Source organism: Miniopterus schreibersii (assembly GCF_964146895.1).
Source record: "Miniopterus schreibersii genome assembly, chromosome: 7".
Lineage (NCBI taxonomy): Eukaryota > Metazoa > Chordata > Mammalia > Chiroptera > Miniopteridae > Miniopterus > Miniopterus schreibersii.
The window spans coordinates 32,870,052-32,896,092 of NC_138108.1; the positions used below are offsets into that span (position 1 = coordinate 32,870,052).

At 36.7% G+C, this 26,041-nt stretch overlaps 1 protein-coding gene across 1 annotated transcript; it reads right to left on the reverse strand.

Annotated features, from left to right (window-relative positions):
- Positions 1 to 2,590: 2,590 nt before the first annotated feature.
- Positions 2,591 to 25,948, reverse strand: ZC3H15 (zinc finger CCCH-type containing 15). The gene is made up of 10 exons (XM_081142442.1): positions 25,692 to 25,948; positions 16,643 to 16,744; positions 12,265 to 12,376; positions 11,445 to 11,597; positions 10,925 to 11,016; positions 9,490 to 9,672; positions 7,586 to 7,732; positions 7,324 to 7,425; positions 6,317 to 6,440; positions 2,591 to 4,180 (listed from the first exon to the last, which is right to left on the reverse strand). The coding sequence occupies exons 1-10, from the start codon at positions 25,764 to 25,766 to the stop codon at positions 3,990 to 3,992; spliced, it is 1,281 nt and encodes a 426-aa protein (XP_080998568.1). The 5' UTR covers positions 25,767 to 25,948; the 3' UTR covers positions 2,591 to 3,989.
- Positions 25,949 to 26,041: the final 93 nt, after the last annotated feature.

Consider the following 26,041-nt stretch of genomic DNA (forward strand, 5'->3'; position numbering starts at 1 on the left):
GTACTCAAATAACTTCTAATTAAATATGGTAACATCATCACAAAATTCTTAAAACTTGTAAGTGGTACTAATTAGTAAGTAGTACTAATGACCTTTGCCAATGAAATGCAGAGTTCCTTAAGACTTAGATAAAAATGGTTTAAAGGATTCACAGGTAGAAACACAGCTGCACATACAGAATGAAACTAATATATGTTCCTTTGAAAACAATGATACATCCTAAAGATTAACTACCAAAAATGTGATTAAGTTTTCACTGTCTTTTCAATTACACCATGATGATAACTAGACAGGGCTAAGGAATCTAAGCCCTGGTGCTTAAGTCTCCACGGACCAGTTTATTTTATATACATACATCTGTTTGAAAACCAGAAATGTATGTTTCTGGGGACCAAATATAAAATAACCACCTTTACCTGAAAAATGGTGATCACTGTATTTTCACAAAGGACACTTTTATATTAAAAAAATCGAAATATTCAATAAAATTTGAATACAAAATGACTGTAAAGCCTGCCTTTAGTCTAATTGAAAAGGTTATTCCTATTAATGGTTAGGTACTTTTACAGTTTCATAGTCTTACATAGTTGTGATTTTCCCCCTTCTAAATGTATACTCAAATCAGGCAGAGAATAAGTCTTAAGCTAAGCCACACGGTTCATGCTATCTACAGTGCCTAATACAAGTGTTTCATTCATGAAGAGGCACAAAAATGTTAATTGAATGAATAAAAACTAAATTTCTCTTTTTTGCATATAACAGAAAACAATTACAAAGGGTAACTATACAATATTAAAGTGGGAGGACATGAAAAGCATTTTGTAATAATGTTTCATTAAGATTTGTTTCTGAAGATATTATAAAATTTTATAGATGTTGCTAAATTCTAGTTTATAGTTCAAATGCTACTTCTACTAATTTCTACTTCTGTAATTTTTATTGAGAAACAAGGTGTGATCTTTATTCAGAAAACATAGATATTACCAGTAGGGCACACACTTACAAATATAAAAACCCCAAACACAAGGTTTTGGCAGTCCATCCTCTCATCTGGTATTCACATATTTATTGCAACATGCATGAGTTCATACAGTATGAACACGAAGTGTTCAGTACCTGAAAGCATTAACATAATAGTACTATACTATATGTATCAGAACCACAGTCCTGAAATTAACATACAGTGAGTAGTAAATGGTCTGCAGTCTGTGATCCTGAAAGTTCTTTATACAAAGTCAACTGACTAGAATACAAATACAACATACACAATACCATAAATTATCTGTATGAACTTGTCACAAACTTCCTCTGTCCATTTTGTGTGTTAAAACCCGAGGATGGATGTGATGCTTTCTTAATGATCTGCTACACCTAAAAGCCTGATTCTGTAGTTTTATTCCTACCACATTCTAAATCAATTAATGGTTAGTTGCCCAATTCAAGCACTAAAAATATATGGTATAGTTATACAATTAGGTATCAGTCTACCCATGGTGGGCTTACAGTATCATAAAAATAATTTGTGTAAAAATAAGGAAAAATTTATAATTTACTTTGAATTAGAAAGATTTTAGCAAACATGGGATCATTATAGGCTGTAATTGTTAGTGAGTATAAGATAAAGTTTTTACATTTGGGAAAATCTTATTTTACAGACTATAAGGAAGTGCAAAGCCATAGTTCCCCTCTTATGGAAGGCTTACACGTTAAGTTTCTGAATTCCTAAACAACAAACCTTTTAAAATGAAGTTGTTACATAACTGAAACTGGATTATAGAGATCTACTGTGTGAACAATGGGAATTATATAAAAGAGCAATTTGTAAGAAAAAACTATTTAAAAGTAATGTGTAAATAGGTTTAAAAGAGAACCAATTTCAGACTTACTATATTAATATAAGGTAACTGTACTATGAACAATACATAAATTATATCTATTGACCTTTGAAATGTACTATATGTTAATTTAGAGGCAGATTTAATTTTCCATTTTGATTTTCTCAGATGAAGATGCTTCTGCATTCTCTGAGCATATACTGTATTTATAATAAAAGAGACAGATGAAGGCCATCCTAATTTAAATTATAGGTATCAAAAATTACCTCCACCCTGTAGTATTTTTCCTTTTGATTCACTTATTAAAGAAAACTTGGTTTTCAAAATCACATGCTTGCTGTAAGATAGTAATACTTTAAATTTAAATTAAACAACTAAAAGCCTTTAGCATACTTTGGTTTATACTTAATATACATTAAAAAAACCTCACACAATTTAAGGTCTAACTTTTATGGATTCTAACTTTTATGAAAAGTTTTAGATGGTTTGAAAAATGGAAAAAAGATTGCTTGGGTGCAGCTTTAGAAAGATTTAAGCGTACTGGATTATTTTAAAATATTTTATTATTAAAATGCAATAAATAACATCTAAAACTTTTTATAAAAAGAATGGAACAATCTTTCATAGATACAAACTAAAACTGAAGCAGTCTTTTTATATACAAAGTATTTAAAGTGCATTTTCATTGCAGATGGGAAATAACGTTGGCTCGTGATATTCTTACATTTGAAAAATGCCAGTTATAGTACTAGTACTGAACAACCAGGAAGTCAATTTATTGTCTTTGATAGTATCATTTAACAAGATTTACAACCATGTTTTCTTAGGTTTTACAATTCAGAAGCACTTTAACTCAATATGCAGATGAAGAAACTAAGATTCAGAGATTTAATAATCATACAACTTACCTGAAGCAGAAATGGGATTAGGGCCCAGGTCACCTGATATTTAGTGTTATTTTAGCTGCCTTAAAATCCATTTATATTTGCAAATAACAAAAGTGCTTATATATGAAAATACACTTTCATAAAAATAATAAAAAGGTGTAACTAGTACTAAGTATGTCATTAGCGAATTGTGCCCATTTTAAATGTGTTACCCTAATTTTTCAGGGCATTTCTATGTCAAAGGCCCTTAGTCCAGTTTTTTGGTGGATTTGTTTACACTCTTTCAAACAGAGTAATCAAACTCAGTATATACTATTATTACACCACAGATCTCCACAATGATGCTTAAGTAGTATTTGGTTCAACTGTAGGTGATATTTAATTAGGTTGATGATCAATTTGGGAATTACCCTTTCATGTAACATCACCTATGGTGTTTTTTCAAAGCTAAGTATTAGTTTTAGTAAGCTCATAGTAGTACTGTCAGTACTTACATAGTTCTGTAATCAGTATTAAGAGAGCTCTTGAAATGTCTGTGCCTTCTGTGATAGTTAACTATAACAGATATTTAGATAAAATCCTCAAGCTAGAAATGCTAAGAAAACTTTCATAGGAAAACTTAAAACACAAAAAAAGGCCCATATTTGGATTTTAATGTACGATGGTCTTTATTTACAACTTTATTGGCAATAAAGAAGAGGGATAAGTTTAAAACAGTTTATAACAGGGCACTGCAGCTGATCCTGTCAGATTAAAGAAGTTTCATTTTAAAGGTCCAACTAATTGCCCAAAAACATACAACACTGAATCTGCATATGCAGTTTCCTTTATGAAGCACAGAGCTCGTATTTTAGGCAGTCTTTTAAACATATAAATACAAAAGAAATAAAGTCACCCATTAAAAACTGCATTAAATAAAGGTATTTTAAATTTAAATTTATGTTGTCCTTGTAGTAACACATGCCCAATGAAAATCAAAAGCTGGAAAAGCAGTAACACTTCCTACTTGAGTGGACACAGTTACAACAATCAATCATTTTCTGCAATGACCATATTTTCAATTTACTACTCTGAACTTACTATGAGATGTAGCCAAAGTCAGAAGACAAGACGTAGGGAGAATATTCCTTTTATGGAGGCGAGTAAGCCCTCCAAAATCAGCATGGGAAATAAACATCCTGTTGAAGAATTCTAGGTGGAAAAAAATTAAAGTAGTCAATTTCAATTCATGCTGAGCTGGCTTAATTTTTCACGGACTTGTCTGGTGTCATTCTTCTAGATCAAGTGTGTTTAATTCTTCTTCTAGTTCGTCTAAATCCTCCCCGGTAAAAAGATTTTCATCAACAGGAACAGCATCGACGACTCCATTTTCTTGTCCCTCCCCTTCGTTGTCCTCTTCTAAATCACTTCTTTCACCATTTTCAGCCCTACCTCCGGAAGCTTCACTTAATTTGTTTTCTAAAAATAAAAATTGAAATCAGTAAGGCCTAAAAACAGAAAACACTAGTCCACCGGTAACTGACAGTCACAAACTGATACTACATTTCCTTTCCCGCTTTCCATGAAAGCCCTCCCTGCAAGAGCTGATCTTTCATTTCTGAGCTTACTTGTACCAATTACCTACACCTGTATAAAATGTGTTTCATTTTAAACATTTCAACGCTTAATGGTTCATACCTTTGAGGAGAAGATTTATCCTATACAACTTCATGTTCCCTACATGATCTAGCAATAAGGTTTTAAACAGTCAACATTCATATAATATTTTGTTCCAATAAATGGTTATGGAATAAAAAATGTTTATGATAAGTAGCCACTTAGCTTTTGGTTCTGCATATAGTAATTAAATCACACTAGTGGTAATGCTGTAAATGAGTACGAATCCATAAACATTTCATAATGTCATCAAATTGTGAAAAAAGAACACAGGGCCATGCAGCTACTTTTCCTTACAGTCTATAAGTGAGAAAACAAAAATGCTGCCTTCCCTTGTTCAATGATGCCAACATTTACACAAAGACAATTTTTAATTGCATAGTTTCGATTTTCTGTATTGCAAAAATCTCTGATGACAAAGTCTTGGGGATCAAAACCTCTGAAGTACTTGCAATTATGCCTACTGTCACGAAAGGCCTACAATAGTCTGACAGCATTCTCAGGTCTCAGGAGAACAGGCCTGTTTTTCAAGTTACAACTTGTATTCCACTTCTGTAAAAATAAGGTTTAGCCTTTTCTCTCTCAATTGGTGCCTTGATAAGTATTCTTTATTTTTCCTCTCATTGTAACCACGCCAAACTTTTACTTCTCTTCAAACTCTTGACTCAAGACACAATTAGATATAAATTGCATCAACAATCCTTATTTCCAAACATACCTAGCCAGCCTTGCCTCCACTCTCTCTTAATTGAACTCATTATTTATACTTCTATTTCTTGCTTCCACAACTAATGTCCTTTCATCTTCAGTTTTCCTCCTCTCCCACATCCTTCTCTTATGGCCTGTCAAATGTAGATTTCGTATACCCTAAAAAACCCCTTCCCGTGACCATATCTCCCCCCAAAGTTCTTAAGAGTGAGCGGTATGTACTCATTCCTCATAGCGTTACAGCCCGATAAACTCTGGAACCCTGTTCCTACAACTCCTTCCCTAATTGCAACTAAAGAACTATTTCCAATTCACCCTACTTGCTTTTTCTGAAACTCTTTCCTTAATATCCTCTGTCCTTCTCAATGTCTTTCCCAGGCTTTTCCTCTTTTGACTATAAAACACTAATGTTTGCAGTGTGCTCCAGATGTTCTCATCCTATTATTGCACCTGGGTAAACTCATTCACTCTCAGCTTAATGACTATCCAACTTTTTCCTTCTGCAAACGTCTACACAGTATCATAGATAATGTCACTCCCCCCGCAAATTATGAGAAAGTTTATTTAGTAAGTTACAAAGGCAGCAGAAGTGAGACAGCTGGGCTGCGTAGGCTGAGGACACAAGTTACAGAGGCAAAAGAAGGGCCCTTGAGTTTATGAGGGCAAGGGAAAGGCAAAGGTAATGAGCCTGAGAGAGGGAGAGCACCCAATGCCACTTTTTTTCTTTTTTTTTAAATCCTCCCCGAGGACATGTTAGTTGACTTCTGAGAGACAGGGAGAGAGAAACACCAATGTGAGAGAGAAACATCGATTGGTTGTCTTCATATGTGACCCAACCGGGAATCAAAACCAAAACCTAGGTATGCGCCCTGACCGGGAATTGAAATCACCACCTTTCAGTGTGTGGAACGACGCTCCAACCAACTGAGCCACACCGGCCACTTCTGATAACCAAAATATCACCCTCATGAGGTCCTGAACTGAACTCATTAGCTACATCTCCAAATTCATTTTTGTCCCCTTCTAGTTTTGGTTAATGGCTTCAATGAACTCCCAGCCACCCATTTCTACAGCCTCTACGACTCATTACTTTTACAGTAAATAAAACCACACACTTACGGTTACTAATCTGGTGCCTATGCTGTAGGCACCTAAGTTTGCCAAGCTTGGTCTAACGTCCTTTAGACAGCATCCTAGTTCTTAGAATCACACAAAAGTTAGCACACTTACCATCTTTTTCCGAAGTGTATGTGCTGAATCTTTCAAGACTGGCTACAGTAATGCCTGTCTCATCTACATCTCTTGGGATGTACAGGCTTAAATCTATGTCATTTATGCTCACTGAATCATCAACCTTTAAAAATATATGGAAAAGAAAGTTGTTACTAACAAGAACAATTTTCATGAACTGCTTTCCTTTTACCTTAAACAAAATTATTACTAGTGTCAAGTGAAAACAAATGATTGACTACTGCCAAAATTTACTTTTCTAAACTTCTTGAAAAACAGCAGTGCCATATTTGAAGCTTCTTCCTCTGACATCACACTCTTACACACAGAATACGATATTTGTATCTTTCAACTGCAAGACAGAAGTCAGAATTTTATAACCATACAAAAAACAGTCACCTCTCTGCCATTACTAAGTTTGCCTACAACCAAATGATTCTGTTATTGTCTCTTTCTTCCTACTCTGTACTATTTATTTTTTAATTTGTAAATTTTTTTTTTTTTAAAGAGAGGAAGGAGGAAACATCGTTTGCTTGCCACCTGCATACACCCTGACTGGGAATCAAACCTGAAACCTTTTGGTGTACAGGACGAAGCTCCAACAGCCACACTGGCCAGGGCTGTGCTTTTTTAAGTTAGTATCTCTGTTCCATGATTTTTTTTTAAGTATTAAAAAAAAACAGCCTTTTTCTTTTAGAGGGAGAATAAAAACACTTTTTTTTACAGCTAATATATATAAGCGCTTAACTATATACCAGGTACTGCCCTAAGTTCTGTAAAGAAAACATAAATTTACTGACTCATTTAATTCTCACAAGTACCCTGTGATTAGGGAGTATCCTATGTCAACATTACGGGTGAGGGTGGAGGCCCAATAGGTAATTTCCCAGGTTAGTCAGGATTTGAACTGAGGCCCAGAGTTGGCACTCTTAACCATGCTGCTCTACTGTCACTCTCCATTCTCTTTCTCAATCAACATGAGATGTGGTGCCAAAGCTTCCTCTTACCTCATCACCACCTATTCCCTGGATGTAGCGGGTATCATCTGCTTCCTCATCATCATCATCAACCAGTTCAGGACGAAATTCAAACACCTCACGACCGCTGATCTATTCAGATAAACATATCAACTCAGGACAAAATTCACACATTTCTTGATCACTGATTTTAGACGTACACATGATTAAATAGGGATAAAATCTTGCACGACACACAAATTATAAAATGAACGAAAGAATAAAGAATGTATTGGGTGCATTTGGGACATACCACTAATGCTTTCCCTGCTTTGAAGTCTGCTTTCCTTCTTTCCATATCTTGCTCAAGTTTATCAATTTTTTCTTGTCTTTTCCTTTTTTTCCATGCAAGAAAAGATTCTAGAGTAATTTTGGTAACATTTGGACCTAGGGCAGAACGCTGCAAGATAAGAGAGTCAATTTTTTCCCTCAGGTCATCCATAATAGCATTTCTCTTAATGCAATTAAGTCTTTGCCTGCAGCTGTTATGAAGACATTAAATTTAAAACAAACTGGTTTATTTTTATTTTACATAGCAATGAGCAAAACCAGTGTCCAGAGATTAACATTTCTAAATAAAATATATTATTCTGAACTAGAGATTGTTTCAAAATTGAACATAAAACTTATGAGAAATTGTTTTAATACAAGTCAACTGCTGGAAACAATAAATATGAAAAACACCATAACAACTTCAATGTTCAAGTTTTATTTGTGTTCCTCAGTAGGTGAGAAAAAAATAAGCAAAAAAATAGCACCTGCTCTTCAGGGCCAATAATCACGTAATAAATATACAGAAAAGTAATACTTGCTGAACATCTGCTAGATATTCATTATTAACGCTTTATAATATATGCTAACACACTAATCTGCACAAATAAGCAAACAGAGGGTGAGGGGAAATCTACCAAAGATTAACAACTAATATTCAGTAGACCAGAATACAAACAATCCTGAATATACTTGACTCCAAAGTCTATATATTTGTTATTACAGTGTATTACCTCATGAGACACAAAAATAAGTCCATTTAAGAACAAATGTAAGCCAGGCAGAGAAAGACAAACATCACATGATCTCGCTTATATGTGGAATCTAAAGAACTTAATAAACTGATGAACAGAATAGATTCAATGACATGGAAACATAGATCAGACTGACGAATGTCAGAGGGATGGAGGAGGGAGGGTAGGTAGAGGGGGAGAGAGTAACCAAAGAATTTATATGCAGATATGCACAACCCAAGGACATGGACAATGGTGGGGAGAGGGACTGGGGAGGGGGATGGGATAGGACAGGACAGGGTGAAATGGGTCATTGGGGAGAAAAAGGGACATCTGTAATATTTTAAACAAACAAAAAAAATTAAAAAAAATTAGACATTTAGACAATATAAATTATGTAAGACATGGCAAAATATAGTTTAAAATGTACAACCCTAAAGCTAGTATTTCTAATAACCTCACCATTTACTCATAGACTAAAATTCTTTTGTGCTGAACCAGAGATGAGTAGTTGAAGATTATTTTCGATAAGACTCCATTTCCTTTTGAGCCCAGGGATGATATAAAACATATAACTAACAAACTATAGTGGAGTTGCCTCCTTCCATACAATGTTAATGATTAGTAAAATGGTGGAAAAAAAATAAGACATCAGGGAAAATGTCTAAAACTTCAAGTTCAATATTTTGCTGACAGCATTACAGATGTCCCCCATTTTACCCCCGTCTGCCCCACTCCACCCAGCTCTTCATCATGGGCTATGAATGTAAGTATGTAAGTCCTTTGGTTAATCTCTTCCTGCCACCTCCCCACACCCACCCCGCCTCTGAGATTTAATCAATCTGAATACTAAGTATTTTAATGAACTGACAAACTAATATAGCAATCATTTGGAAACAATTTATTTGATAAGCTAGTGGCTAGTACTTAGAAAATTGTTTCATAATCCTAAAATTAATGTCTTAATTGGCTAATGATTATGGCTAGGTTTACATTTTAGACATATGAAGGTAATTTAAAAGGTAAGGCAATTTTGGAAAAGATCATATTTTTTCCCTTGTGTAACAACATGCTATTGCCCCCAAGTGGTAAATATTAAAATTTCACAATAAATACTGCTTTTTCTTTTTATGTAGGAAAAGAGACTAGTTACCTCTCTTTCAATTAGATCTTCTAATGAAATTTCATCTTCTTTCTCTTCTTTCTTTTTATCTTTTTTCAATACAAATCCTGGAGGGAGTGCATGACGATACATACAAACATCACCCCCGCCAGGGCATACCCAAAACCAGCCATATTTGTTGTTTTCAATAGCTTCAAGAAAGTGCTTGCACACCTAGAGAGACAATATTATTCACAAGTAGTGACTCAGTGTAGTCCACTTCCAAGGTAAATGCCTAGGTATATAAAACAAGTACATTCTTATTCACAACCTTAGCTAACCATTCTGTACCGAGTACCCTGTGTACAGATACGTATATAATCTTAAAATCACTTAACAGTAACTTCTCTTCAAAGAGGATCTATATAAAATTTCTGTCTTAGAAAATGTTGTAAATTCTGAATTATACAAAAGGGTTTGCCTAATTTTAGCCTTTGTAAATGTAATCTGAAATGTCTGATTTTTTAATAGGAGAAAATAGAAATGCTTATAAAAAATAAAACCAATGATTTTGTTTTGGTCTGACCTAACGACTAATCATGCCCTAGGCGGTTTGGCTCACTGAAGGGTTCGAGTTTTGATTCTGGGCAAGGGCATGTATCTCAGTTGCAGGCTCAATTCCTGGTCAGGGCACATACCCGGGGGTTTTGGGTTAGGTTCTGAGTTGGGGCACGTTTGGGAGGCGATTGATGTTTCTCTCTCACATTGATGTTTCGTTCTCCCCCCCGCCTTCTCTTTCTAAAATCAATTGGGGGGGGGCTGTAAAAAAAAAAAAAATGCAAGATGCAATTGTATTGAAGACTCAGGTAATAAACTTTCCAAATAAGAAGGACAAATTAACTAATACATACAACACCTCTTTCCTAAAGAAATAAAACACATGTAAGTAAAACTAGCTTTTACAATTTTTCTAGCACAAGCTAGATTTTTCACTGTAACTGCACAATAAATATTGTGAACATGAATGCAGGGTCTGAGAAATAAGGCGCTAATTTTAAAAAGTACATTTCCTGGAATACTAGAGCCATTACCTACCAGACACTCATTCTGCAATTCATATGTAACAATATTTTCACCCTTGTGATTTAAAAACTTTCCCTACTGTTATTAAGTGGATTAGTTTAACAGTTCTCCCTCCATTCATTTTGCACAAAAAATAAGGGAAGAATTCTTATCAGAATATGTGATTGTGTTCATCTACATCTGAGAAAGGTCACTTTAGAAAATGACAGTTGAAGGACTCCAGTCACATGGTCCTCAAAAGCTACTTTTTGAACAAGAATTCTGTATAACTTACACTTGTAAATTCTAAAAACAAAGCTCAATAAACCTCATCTTTATGAAGAGATCCAGTAACAGCAGCAAATATCTTGCCACATAATTGTCCCTAATGATAAATACCACTCAATTCAAGAAAAGAACATACTATTTGAGTTTTTGGTTTTTTCTTTTCCGCCTCACCGTGCTTCTTGTTCACTACTTCTTCCAGTTTTTTCTCATCCCAATTTTCCATAGTATCTAAAAAAAGAGAAATGAAAACTAAATATTGTATTTTTATCTGCTGTTCCCAAAACACACTGCATATCTCCTTAGACAACAAAGCTGTATTATAAGACTCATGACAATCTACTTTCTTCAAAACACCAAAGGTAGGAATAAACAGTGTGTGAGATTATTCACCAAAATCCTAAGTAGTCTAAGCAAATGAGAAGGTAGTACTATAAGAAAGGGTGAGAGACGAACTCAAAGTAACTAAGTGGTTTTTAAACATTTTCATTTGCTTAATCAAAAGGCATAAAGTAGTAAGTTCAGATTATATGAAAAACAACATTTATTCTTTACAGTCTACTAATACTGAAATAGTCTTCAAGCTACTAAATATCTTAGTAACAACAAACCAAAAGTCAGAGACATTTATCTCTAAGAAAATGTTTTTTAAAAATTACCTTTTTCAAGTTCTTCATCTCTTGCATCAATGTAAACACTTCGCTTTTCACACTTTCTCTCCAAAGTGAGGTCATGAGAGAACTTACACTTATCTCCTTTAGTACACTGTCCTTGCTTGAAGAATGCACACACCACAGATTTGGGATCCGCACCTATGTCAAATGGCATATGGTATTTGTATTTCAATCTGCCAGATCATAAAGTACAGCTTCTAGGTGAGATATAATTACTTTTGGTTAACTTATTTTCTACTCACTTAAGTGACAGGAAAATACCACTTATGGGTGTTCAGTAAGACATTTCTTTTCAACTTCTTCTACAGCATTTTATATACATTTTTGTTTCCTTTATTATTATCAAGAAAGGGGATAGGGGATGGGAAACTAAACAAACATATAAGTTATTCCATAGTCACTTTCTAGTTGTAGTCAATGAGGCAGGAGGCAAAAGAGAAATATAAATGGAGGTATACTGTCAAGAGTTTAGGTCTTACAGTTTATACAACCCTAGGTTTGCCTTGTATACTACCAAAGACTGGATATTATAAGTCAACTAGTAGACTGTCTAAATTCTTAATTTTGCCTTAAGTAGGGGGGCTACTGGCTGGAGTCATAGTTGTACAATGACACAGATGTGCACATATGTAGAGGAACTGTAAGAAAGTCATTGATGTAGATAATACTGACAAAGGGTGTATCATTTTCATAGCAGATACAGTCAGCTTATGATCTAAAGAAAATATACATCAAAACAAATTAAGAGATTTTAAACATGAATCACATTTGATAAAAATAACACTTCTGAAATTTTAAAGTTTACCTTTACTTATTTTTTGAGCAGCAACTACAGGTTTGAACAGCTCATTTAGCTCTTGCAATTCTTTCTTCTTGTCATCTTTCTTCAATTTCTTTTCAGCTTCACTTTGTGCTACCTATAATATTCCCAGGTATAATATAAAAATTTGATTTCATATAACTGTTTACACTATACAGTAATATACATTATAGCACTAACATAACAAAGACATTTGGATATTTATATGTATATAGTCCTTACCTCTTAATATCAGTTTCACAATGGCTTTTCAGTATATATTAAATGGTGTGGTTAAACTATTAAACAAAACTGCTAAATTTTGTGGCAGTTACTTAAAAAAAATTTATAAATGGTACCATGCCAAGTTAAAAGCATACTCAGAAGCTTAGAGCCATAAGCATTTATTAAGCATCTGCTACATGCCCAGCATTTTTAGCAAATGGTTCTCACCTACGATTTTCTTCTTGTAACAACCCACTCCCCAGAAACACATGGGCACTTTTTGAAGGTCAGAGATGCAAGCATCCTGAAATGCACAGTTCCACACAATAAAGAACTGTACCACCCAAAATAACTATAGGACCTTTGTGAAAAAACACTGGGCCAAGTCAACGTGGGAAAGTAAACAAAACAAAACAAACAATACATATGATATAGTTCCAGGCACACAATTTACATACCTAATATGATTAGAGGATTCATCCAAATATTTATATGTCAGGTCCTATGTTAGATGACAGGGAATACAAAGATGAAAAGACAAAGATGCTTATTTAAAGAAGCTCAGAATCTAGTGCGAAGACAGACATGTCAACAACTATAATACAATACATTGGTGCTCTGGGAACAAGAAATCCTATATGCCTAAGAAAATTAGATTGAGCTAGTAATGTATGGATGAATTCTCCTGATGGGCAAGAAAAGGAATCCAGTGAGTGTCAGCAAATGCAAAGATACAGGGAAGTGTAGGAACAAGGTCTGAGAAACATCAATGAGAAGTTTGGATTATATCAGTAGGTGAAAGAATAGGTAAGCCTGTGACACAATCAGATTGTATTTTATAAAGATCACAATGGCAAGTTTGTGGAGGGTGGACTAGAAGGAGTCCAAGAATGAAGGCAAGGAAAATTAGGAAGCTAATGTAATTGCTGTATGCAAGAAAACACAAGAGCTTAAAATAGGCATTAGTAGCAAGGATAGAGAAAAGTGAGAGAGCGAGCTCTTAAAGGTGTAGAACCGACAGGACTAATTGACTGGATATGAAGTATAAGGAACTAGGATTATATGTACGGTTAGTGCTGTTAAAAAAAGACAGGGAATACAGGAGGAACAGGTTTCAGGGTAGAAGGTGGAGATAAGCTCAGTTTTAGATATACTGAGTATGAGATATTTACAGAGCACTAGGTGGAGCATACAAGGCAGCTGGACATGGATCTTGACACCTAGAGAGAGAGAGACTGCTTTGAGATAAAGATTTTTCGAAAGAACAGCTTATACACTGTGGGTGTATATGAGGTTACTCGAAGACAGCTTAAAAAATGACAAGAGCAGAAAACAGTTCCTTGAAGAATAGCAATATTAAACAAACTCTAAGACCCTAAAAAGACCATTAAAAGGATCAAAAACCATCAAAGAAATAGGAAAAAATCTAGGACAAAATGTAATCAAGGAAGAGGAAATTTTAGGAAGGTAATGGCTAAATGCAATAACAAGGTTAAAGACTTTACAAATCCTGACACCAACCATGCGGTGGATGTGCTTAAACAGAAAAATGAGGAAAAGTTTTTAAAATTTTAAGTCACTTTATTTATTTGTAAAAATATATCTTTATTGATTTCAGAGAGAGGAAGGGAGAGAGAGAGAGAGAAACATCAATGATGAGAGTGTCATTGATTGGCTGCCTCTTGCATGTCCCCTACTGGGGATCGAGCCCACAACCTGGACATGTGCCCTGACCGGGAATCGAACAGCGATCTCCTGTATCCTAGGTCAATGTTTAACCGCTGAGCCACACCTAGCTGGGCTAAGTCACTTTATTTTTAATAAAATTATCCTTTGATCATTAGACCCATCTCAAACACTTGTGAGGACCAGAGAAAGAGTACAGTGGAGACCCAAAGACCATTTTTGTAAATATTTATAAGTTAGAAATCAAACTAATGTTAAATAAAACATGGTTTGTACCCCTACTTGACAAATATACCTTATGCCTGGAAGGACAGGCTCAGCTTTAAAATGCTCAGGTCCCATGAGTTCCACACTGGAGCATGGCAGTAAAGCAAGAGTCCACCCCTGGCTCTTCCTCTTCCCATCCTGAGTTTCATCCCACCACATGTGCAGGAAGGCAGAAGGTGCAGGGGAGGACATGGTATGGATCCAGGCTCTGCCACACTCCTAGCACACATCCTCCCTTTGATTACTTCAGGCATACTGGCAGCACAGTATACTCTAAGATGGACATAGGGTAACATGATCTTTTGTATGACCTGAGCTGTTGTGGAGAGAGATGAACAGTCTGGGTGGACACAATCCTTAGCCTCACTGACTCCCTGCCTGTGAGCAGAGGTAACAGAGTAGGATCAACCTCTGTAGTACAGGGCCTATGGTGGGGCACCTCTTGCCCAGCTTTAACAACAGGACTGCTGCTCATTTCCAATGTTAGGCACCTCATGTTTGCAGATAAGAGCCCAGGTAAGATACTTAAGAAATAATAAAAAATATAATACTGAATATACTAGTAAACTTAACTATCACCACAAATTTTATGGGTTTCTTGGGTCTACATGTGAAATTACCAGTCAACATACTTCCCACTGGAAGAAAAAACAGGGGGAGAAAGAATAGGATTGAACAAGGGAACAAAGTGAATTCTTCTTACATAACTATGTTATGAATGAAGACTTACATCATGTTCTCATTTAACCACCATAGGAACCCTGCAAGGAAAGTCCTTTCACTATATAGATAAAGAGCAGTGTCAGTAAATAATTTAAGATCATGTAACAAATAAGACAGGGGGATTCAATCCAAGTTGATCTGACTCCAAGGCATGAGCATATATTTTTACTAAACGAGGTACAGAAGATCAACAGTTTTTGGCTCTAGAATCAAGCTGTGTGTAAGAGGGGACAAAAAAAAAAAAAAAAAAAAAAAAAAAAAAAAAAAAGAGTTGGAGACACAAATTTATAAACAGCATGAATCAGTGTTTCAGAGAGGAGGTTAATAATCTCACAAATATATATTCTGGTATTCTCAGATAAGAAAAAGTGTTTCTAAAAGTTAAGGAAAATGAGATATGATGGTGACAAAAGAACTTTTTATAATAAAAATCTGTCTATAAAATCTTAAATTCCAGAATGTGAAAGAGCTAAAGAACTGGAAGAAAATGGGGCTAATATTTTTTTTAATGAGTTGCCAATGAATAAAATAATTTCAAAATTCATATGGAACAAATGCACTAAGAAAAGCCAAGAAAAATAAATGATTCTGGTATAAGTGGCTATTCGTTTGAAAGAAAATAAATTTAGTGATATATAAAATAAATTTTTATGACAAATTATAGACTGTGAAAAGAATTAGAAACAAATCTAGGAAAAGCATGAATAATCTAGTGGTAGAGAGACCTTTTAACTATATAAAAGAAAAGCTAAACGTATATGACAATACAAAAACTAAATGTAATAGAAACCTCACAAACTGAAATGCAGACAAAAGGTGTCTCATATATTGACAATAGAAAGAAAGAAAGAAAGAAAGAAAGAAAGAAAGAAAGAAAGAAAGAAAGAAAGAAAAGAATTTGAATAGGCAAGTCAGAGAAGCACAAACCCACATAGTCAACAAGCATATGAACAGACACACTCACTACTAGTGAGGGAAACAAAGTAGAAATGAGGTATTACTTTATACTTATTAGATTGGAAAACATTAGAAAAAACTTTAGTACCTAGAACTCATGCACTGCAAATGAAAATGTGAAGTACTACAATCTCTATGGCAAGTGATCAGGAAAGCTTATTAAAATCAGAAATCCATTTCCCTTGATCTAGAAATATGCCACCAAATAATTTATGCCACAGAAAGAAAAGCACAAATGCATGTAAGAATACACATACAAGGATATCTCTTGTGCTGAAAACAAAGTGATCACTTATAAGTAGTGAAATGGATGAATACAGTATACTCCCATAGTGTGTGGCCATTAGAATTAAGAACTATATCAAAATGGCTAGAGGAATATCTAAGAGGCACTGTTGAGTAACACAGGCAAGACGCAGAAAAGTTTGTAGAATAGAATTCCAATTTGAAATACCAAATATTTTTATCTGTAACAGATGCTGTATTATATCTGGATGAAGAAAATGCAGAAATTTAAATTATTTACCTGACGTGGATTTTGTTGACCAAATTTAACTTGATGAGTGACAGCCTTGATGAACTTCTGCTGCTTTGCCCCTTTCTTATTCTTCAGACCAAAAGTTTTGTCCTAAATGAGAGTATAAAAATATCTTAGCCATTTATATTAATTTCTTATCTATTTTTTCAGTCATATCTAAAAATCATTCTTTCATTTACTTATTGGTAAGAAATGTACTCTTTCTTATGCTATACACAGAGGCAAAACACTAAAACATCAGGTGAAGGCAACATATGACCTCAAAACATCACCCAGAATTCTATATAACTCAATACACATTTACAACTATCATCATTCAATCTGTTACGCCATGATGCTTTTTCCAGTGTTTTGGAATATCAGTTCTACAGGATGTGCAGAGTTGCTATACTAGAATAAGAAGTCCTATAGACAAGTAAATGCTTGGTTAATAGGGAAATGCTTGGTTAACAGGGTTTTTAATTTTAAGCACAAGAGAGTTTAGAGCCTTTAGCAGAGGGGATACAGCAGGCAGCAATTTCGGAATGTATTCTACCTCACAATGCATTATTCTCATAGTATCCTGAAGGATTATGTACTATTGAACACATTTTTAGAAATACTGCATAAGAAGATACATTAAGTTCTGGACTGATTTTTTGGGTAGAGTTATCCCCTTAAAACAATTAAATTTAAAGAACTCAAACTACTGAGAAGTATGCATTCCTAGCTGTTGCAAAAATGGAAATATTAAAATTGAAGTATACCTAACTAAAAAGCAAGATGTTACTTAAATCTGGATTAATATAGTAATCTGGGAAAACTATTTTTTTTTTTTTTAATTTTATTTGGGAAAACTATTAATATAAATAGCAGTTATCACTTATGGAATGCTCATTATATGCAAGGCACTAATCATGATCTGTGGCTATTCATATTTAATAGGCATGCAGTACAAAAACATTTAGAAGCATTGCATGTGTGTGCATGCGTGCGTGTTTGGGGACTGTAGTAGGCTGAACAGCATCCCCCCCAAATTCACATCTATCTGGAATCTCAGAATGTGAGTTTATTTGCAAATAGGTCTTTGCAGATGTGGTAAGTTAAGATGAGGGCACAATGAATTAGGGTGGGCCCTAAATCCAATGAGTGGTATCTATCTTTTTTTTAAATCCCCACCAGAGGATATGCTTAGAGAGTAAGGGGGGAAGCGGAGGAAGGGAAGGAGGGACAGAGGGAGAGAGAGAGGAGGGGGAGAGAGAGGAACATGGATGTGAGAGAGAAACATCAATCGGCTGCCTCCCATACAGGCCCTGACAGGGCTCGAACCTGCAAACTAGGTATGTGCCCTGACCAGAAATCAAAACCGCAACCTTTTGATGTAGGGGATGACACTCCAACTAACTGAGCTACCTGGCCAGGGCATGACTGGTATCTTTATAAGAGGAGGAAAGGACACTCAGACACAGAGAAGACAATGTGAAGAATGAGGCAGATAGACTGGAATGACACAGCTTTAAGCCAAGGAATGCCAGACTGCCAGAAGATCCAGAAACCAGAGAGAGGCAAGAAAACATCTTCCCCAAAGCCTTACGAGGGAACATGGCTCTGCGTACACCTTGATTTCAGATACCTAGCCTTCATATCTGTGAGAGTAAACTTCTGTTGTTTTAAGTGGTCCAGTTTGTGGTAATTTGTTATATATAGCAGCCCTGGGAAACTAATGCAGGAGGCTTGACTAGTAGGCTTCATCCTAAGTGAATGGGTGGCAAGGAAACTATCAAATACTAGAATCCGAAGTCTTTTTTCCTGTCTTTTCTGTTTCTCTGAAGAAGGATCCTCTAGCTGGGAGAGCAATAACCCTGGTTAAAAGGACTAGGAAACAGAGCAGGTGGGAGGGGGTGTCTGTTAGTTTACCGCACAGACTCCGTAGTAGCCGTTTTCAGGATCACATTTTAACCACCTCTCCCTACTTCCTTTGTGCCTAGAGTTCCAAAAGCAGAAAGGCCTTTACATTTATCCCCCCGCCCCTTTTCTTGCATGGGTAATCATCTGGCTGAGTGGTGGGAGATAAGAACTATCAGCTACTCCATCACTTTACCCACCCCCACCCCGTTTTCTGCCTCTTGCCTTCTGCATTACCTACTCCTCACACTGTTGAACTTTTCCAGAATTTTGCAGAGCAAATCCACTTGCTTTTCAATGGTACAGTGCCTAGGTGGGAACTTAGACATGACTGCTCTGCTCTACACTAAGTCAGATACCAACTCAACCCACTATCCATCTTCATAAACTGAGGTTCAAAACTAAAGATGCCTCCTAATTTCTAGATGGACTTTGTACCTTTTCTTATTCTCGTTTATGGGTGGGTTTCAGAAAGGAAAAAAGGGGCAAAAAGATCTTTACTTTTGAAAGTAACCAAAGACCACTGAGAGGTATTTAGTCACAAACAGTCTTTACTTTGAAATCATTTCTAAGGGAAGGGACAGGGTAACAGGAAGAAGTATTATAGAGAATACCTGAACAAACTGGAAATGGAAAACAGCATTGATAGGATCAGTATTTAGAAACATCCAACACAGCATCATTTTACAGTACCTCAAAACTGATAAAACAGATATTGCAATGTTCTTAAGATGACAGTTTAAGAGGGTTTTAGCTCTAAAAAAGTATTTCTCATTGAGAACTATCTCCTTACTCATCACATCTATACCCATCCATAAAAATTTTACTTCTCCTTACTTAAATGCCATGTTTTACTATTCCAACATATTACAAAATTCTACATGAATTTTCTATAGCCTATGGATATTTTTAAAAGGCAGAAGTAGGCACATACAGGCTAAAATTCTCTGCAGTGAGTTTTTTTTTATGGCTGGCTTACCTTGTTTTTATAAATAAAGTTTAATACTCAATCCATTTATAATAAAAGATAGTCAAGGGTAAGTGACATATGGAGATAACTGATCACATGCAGCAACCAGGTGTGAAATGACATACTTTCCTTTTGTGATAGGCAGTTAGAGTGAGCAGAGCAAGGAAGATGGGCCAGGCACAGAAGGTCATCAGGGTGGACAGCCCCAGGTGCATAGCAACGGATAATAGTAGGGTGGGACTTTGACCCCAGTGTAGCCTTTTCCCCCCTAGCAAATCCCTGGTCCTGTGGTTTGGACCCCCAGACTGTTCCTCCCTAGAGATAACATCTAGGCTTCACCTGTATTTCAGTTCCAGACCCAGAGAAGCAACAAAACCAGCCACAGCCAACCAATCAATCAGTGGAGATGACAACCCTGAAAGGACACACCTGGAAAGCTGTTGCATATTATAATGAGATCTTTCCTTGGGACCTCCCCTAAGATCTCCAACCTTAAAACCATTAGGATGGAGGATCCAATGCCTCTCCTCCTGTGAGCGTGCCTGTGCTTTTTACCCCCTCCTCCAGGCACATGAGTATTAGCTCCCTCACTCCCAAACTCCTAGGGCCTTCTTTGCCTCTATAACCTGTTTCCCAAAACCATTTCTTCTAGTAATTACTTTTTCTACCTCCGTGATTAACCAAATAAATGTTCTCTTATAGTCTGAGTTTTGGCTCTGAATTCTTTCTTAGCCATAACCCAAGTACCGAGGTTGGTTTGCTGAACCCAGCTTTGGTCTGACCCCACCAGTTAGGCACTTGGTGCCATCCTGGCGCCATCCTACCACCTACAACACTTTTACAAAAAGTGAGCTCTCATGGGGGGAACAAGGGGAAGGGGTTATCAAAGTACAACAGCATCTACATATACCTTGCCAGAGAAGAGCATAACTGGGGTTCAACCCATGCTCCTAATGTAGCTACAAAGAAGCAAACTATGAATAAAGACCAAATAGCAAGATAGATACTGATACATGAAAACATAGGGATAAAAAAAGGCCCGGGGACCTGGCCAGCTAGAAAAGAAAGTACTCAGAAGAAAAAGGTTTCAATTACACCATTTTAGCACATAATTAAGCAGTCTAAAGAGAGAATAAGTTGTGCTTTTGAAAGTCTCTAGAGCTCAGAACTTATTTTTTCCACAGAGCCAGGGGACACTTATTTATCTAGCAGTCACTAAACATAAACTCCTAAATATATATTTTACGGAATCCTCTTAACAGCCTTGTACTATTATCTGTAAAAGTAGATATTAAAATTCAGAAAAGTTCAACAATTCTCTTGAAGTAATATTGTTAATAAGGGGCAGGCTGTATAATGTGATGCTTTAAGAGTATAAGCTCTGAAGTCAGACTGCCCACATTCTAATCCCAAACAGAACTGAGCAAGTTACCTTCTTTGCCAGTTTTATCTGTAAAGTGAATCTCACACTAACCCATATCCTGGGTTTGAATCCTTCCTTTGTCACTTGCCATCTTAGTAACCTTGGGCAAATTTATTTAACCTCTATGCCTGTTTCCTCAATTTAAAACAGCATTACTTATCCCACTGAGAGAATTAAAGGGGCTGTGTAAAGTTATCACTTGCAGATGGCCTGTTTCTCTTCTCTCAGATCTCCAAAACATGGAGAACTGTGTCAGGCCCACTAAGTGTTAACTATTAAATGACAGATGATATCTGAATCAAGGTGTTTGACTCCAAGCAAAGTCCTTGTTCTTCCCACCATGAAAAACTACTTCCCAGAAAAACCTAGTCAGGTTACTGGGCTGGTTGGTAGACAAAAAGTCTTCTGAATACCACACTGTGGATCTGGTATACCAACACCACCTCTTGAAAATAGGATGGCTTGCAATTTGTAATACTTCAAAAGGGCTTTCTCCCTTTTTCTTTAGGACAGATCCTTACCTAAAAATTAACCTGAATTTGGAAGAGGGGGAATATGAGGTGGGAAGAGGTTACAATCAACCCCAAGTCATGGTTAAGATAAAATTAGGGAAATAATAAGATCCCAAAGGTTAGGTTATAAGGAAGAAACAGTGTTTGTATTTCAGACTTGGTACTCTGAATACAAAGTTTAGAAACAGGCAGTAATTCTAAGAAAAGACTGGCTTCTCAGTGAATTCCAGATTTCACTTAAAACTGACCTCCCCAACCATGTAATTCTGCTTCTTTTACAGGGTAGCTTGTAAAAGAAAAAGGAAGGGGCAGGAGGCAAGTCAATACTGAATAGTGCTCAAATATAACTGGAGTAGCTCAGTTGGCTAGAGCATCGTCCTGATATGCCAAGGTTACAGGTTCAATCTCCGGTGAGGACACATACAAGAATCAACCAATGAATGCAAAAAATCTATGACTCTTTCTCTCTCTCCCTTCCTCTCTCTAAAACCAATCAAAAAAATAAATATATATTACATATATATAAATAAAAGATAACTGGGGTCTACCTTTTGGGACTCTAGGGTAAGCAGAGGCTAGCACCGTTTTATCTCATTAGTCAACCCCCCTCCCCACCTGCACTGTCTAATGTATTTTTGTAGTCTATCCAGGCAATGGACCTTCCACAACTGGTTAATCCAGCTTCAAGTAATCAACAGTTGACTTTGGCCGAAGTTTTTCATTACCACCAATTATGTCTCTTTCTCCATCCTTTACACACCTGGAACCCATCTCTATAGGTCTCTATGTATTACTACTTCCTTGCCGCTACAAGTCCTTAGCAGGACATCTATTTGCTTGCCCTAAGCCCAAAGATTAATTCCCTCTTTCCATTTCTCAAAGCTGACTTCAGTTTATTAAATTTTAGCTTTAAGTAAAGCAAATGGTATATGCCATTTAGGACAACTGTGTGAATGTCTAACCATAATGCTTTTTGATATACTAATTTCAGAGAGAAAACACATTAATGCAAATTAATTCATGAAATTTTGGGGAGTTTAAAGAGGGAAAGAAAAAAAACACAGACAATATAAATAAATTATTTCAAGTGACAAAAAGTAAGCACTGTATAGACAGCGCAGGCTACTCTGATTATTTCCCCTAGCTACTTCTTACTTACAATATAAATAACAGCTGCCATTTATTGAATATGTACTGTATGTCAGATACCTTACATGTCATCTCATTTAACCCACAGCTCTGTAATACAGGAACTAGCTCCATTTTGCTGGTTGAGAAACTGTGGTTCAGATAGGTAATGTAACATGTCTAAAACTAGTGTTTGAAATTTTTATTTAAAACATGGGACTCAAACCAGGTCTACCTCACCCCCAAGTTGGTGCTTCTTTCATTAAATTATGCGGCCTCTCATGCCTCTTTTTCACTTCTTTCCTTAGAGTTCCCAAAAGCTACAAGTTGTTGTTGTTTTTCTACAGTAAGTGCCCATGGTGGTGGCAGTGGAAGCAACAAAGGTACAGAAAAGGGAAAAGATAGATAGGGAACCACTTATTTTAAAGTCTATTCAAAAGTGCTGCTTAAAAGCATATGTTCTACTTATCAGTTTTGAACAACTTAAATTTCAGGTCATATTACTATAAAATCTCCCCAAATTAACCATACTCTGAAATAGGTATTAGTCTTTACAAATCAAAACAGAGTATAAAACACTTTTCCAATACAATTATGATAGAGATCAACACCCAGTATGAACCCAGTTACAAAAATGTTCATTAAGAGTTTGTCATATATTATACTTTACTTTGACTTTGACATCCCTTGCAATAGCCACTGAGACATGCTAGGGCTTTAGGTTAAGTTTAAAAAAAAAATTACCTATAGTATTTATTAAAATGGAATATACTGTTTCCTTACCAGGCTGGATAACATAATATTCTCTATAAATCTAGTTTCACAACAAATGGTAAAACTTAACACTACAATTCACAATACTGTTTTGCCTTTCTAATGATAGCAAACATCTATTCACCATGCAACACTTGAGTCTACAAAACGACAATTAAAAAAAAAAGCGCTCATCATATATGTGGAGGGGGGGGAAAACATGCTTAATTTCCCCTGCTCAGAATATTTTCTGTCAGTTAAAGAATGCAGTTATCTTATTTTGCATTTTTAAAGTCTTCATCAATGAAACTAAAGTTGCTTTTTTCTTATGCTAAAAATAACCTTGTTACAAGATGAATGGAGCCATAATATACCTATCATTTCCAGTTGATGGGATACTATAAAAAACTTTCACGTACAATCCCTTAAAACAAAAATACCAGTCCTACCAATTTAAAGTGAAACAAATAATTGTATATAAAGTAGTCCATATTATCTGTGGTTGCTTACCGTGTTTTCAGTTACCCATGGTCAACGGCTGTCCAAAAATATTAAATAGAAAATTCCAGAAATAAACAATTCATTAAGTTTTAAATTGTGTCCTGGTCCAGTGGCAAGATGAAATCTCCTGCCCTCCCACTTGGAATGTCCATCATCCCTTTGTGCAGTGTATCCATACTGTCTATGCTACCTGCCAGTCACTTACTAGCCAGCTAGGTTAGGTTATGAGCTAGGTTGTCAGAGAGAGACCACATTCACATAATTTTTATTACGGCACATTGTTATAATCTATTTTATTATTATTGTTGTTAATCTCTTATTGTGCCTAACTTGTAAATGAAACTAACATAAGTATGTACATATAGGAAAACACATAGTATATAAAGAAAGGCTGGGTATCACCGACCCGCTGGCAGTCTTGAAGTATCCTGTACTGATACGGGGGAACTAATGTAGTTCAAGCTCAATAATGAATAAAGTAGACTTTAAGTTGTCACGTAACATTTAATTTCACATCTATATGGGAGTTTTACTTTGCATCACGGTCAACCATGTTAATTCAAACTCAGTGAAGGAAAATGACAAAACGTCATCCCTAAAATGCCCCTGGTTTACTTAGCATTGAATGCCATCAGGCCACCATCCCCAGAGATATACCTAAGTGCCAGTAGTCTGGTTATGCTGTTGCATGACAGCTCCAATGAGTACAAACAGGTAATAAGAATACAGGTGCTGCTTCAGATTTGGAACCTGGCCAAGGTTACTAGAACTCTTCATAAGCATGTTAATTAAATCAAATGAGCAGAATTTATTAAAGCAATAATTTATAAACATCTCATTTCAAAACACCCAAAATGCATTTTGGTCATATTCTAATAAAAAGGAACTAACTATTCTACAAAAGGCTATCCATTATTCAGACATACTTTCTGCAAAAAAAAATAAAAAAATGGCCATGGCTTTTTCCAGTTACATGCAAACCACACCAGGAACTATTTACTTTAATTATGAGGATTAACAGCAGGAATCCAGGGAAGAAATACCTCATTGAGGGGTATGCGGTACGTTTATGGAATCTTTAAGTATGGTTCACTTTCTTAAGGAATCTCACTGATTCAGTCACTGGGAGACAAACATAAAACACTGAAGACCGTCGATTGCGTTCCTCGGTCGTTAAAGGGTCCAGGCGCAATGCACTAAACCCACACACACAGAAAACAAAGTCAGGTAGGGCACTTATCACAGCTAGCGACACTAAAACCTAATCTTTTAAAGCGTTATTCGACTTAATTCACAATACGTGTAGCAAGCTACAACACGGTGGGCTGCGACCTGAAAGAAGCCTCCACTCTTTAAGGAACTTGAAACAGTTTAGAGATGAATCGAAAACACCATAAAGTAGTCATTTGTTGGCTCGAACAAACTATTATAGGTGATGGGTAAAGAAAATAAGGAACATAAAGGCTCGTCGGGAGTTGGCCTTCCTAAGAAGTCTGGTCTGAGCCCGTCCGGCGTTATTTTTTTTAAACACAAGCCCAGAAACATCTTCGGTTTTGATAACTACGCAAGGACAAAACCCTGTGGCAGGCACGGAGCGAGGAGGAGGAGGTGTCGTTCGGCACCGGGGTCGGCGCAGGGAGGCGTGTGGGAGAAGCAAGGGCTGGGTACGGGGGTGCCAGCAGCGTCACTATAGCTATGAGACGCAGCGAGTGTCATCAGGGGGCTGAAGAAGGGGCAGAGGGCCACACTGCGCCCAAGGAGACGGACACGTGGCCCAAAAAACGCGAGCCGGCGCGGAGGAGCTGGGACCCGGAGGCTGCTTCCCTCAGGGCGCGCGGCGTGAATGGGGGAGGGGACGGAACTCACTTCGATAATCTTCTCTTTTTTCTTCTGCTCCGCCTTTTTGCTGCCCCCGGCCTGAGCCTGTTTCTTGGGGGGCATTGCGGAGACAGGTGGCACCGGCCAGACTTAAGCGCGCAGCTGGACACCGTCAGGATAGCTGGCCCCGCGGCAGGAGGGGGAGACGCGGGCCGCCGTCGCTGCCGCACCGCGCGGAAAGCTGGGCGCTCGCTCGCCGCCGAAACGCGGCCTTTGCGACAGGTCGGCGCGGCAGAGCATTGTGGGTAGTGAGGACCGGCCTCCGGAAGCGGAGCTGCGCGTGCGCTTCAGTCGCTGCTAGCCCGGCGGTGGCGGCGATAGGACGTGGGAAAGTGACG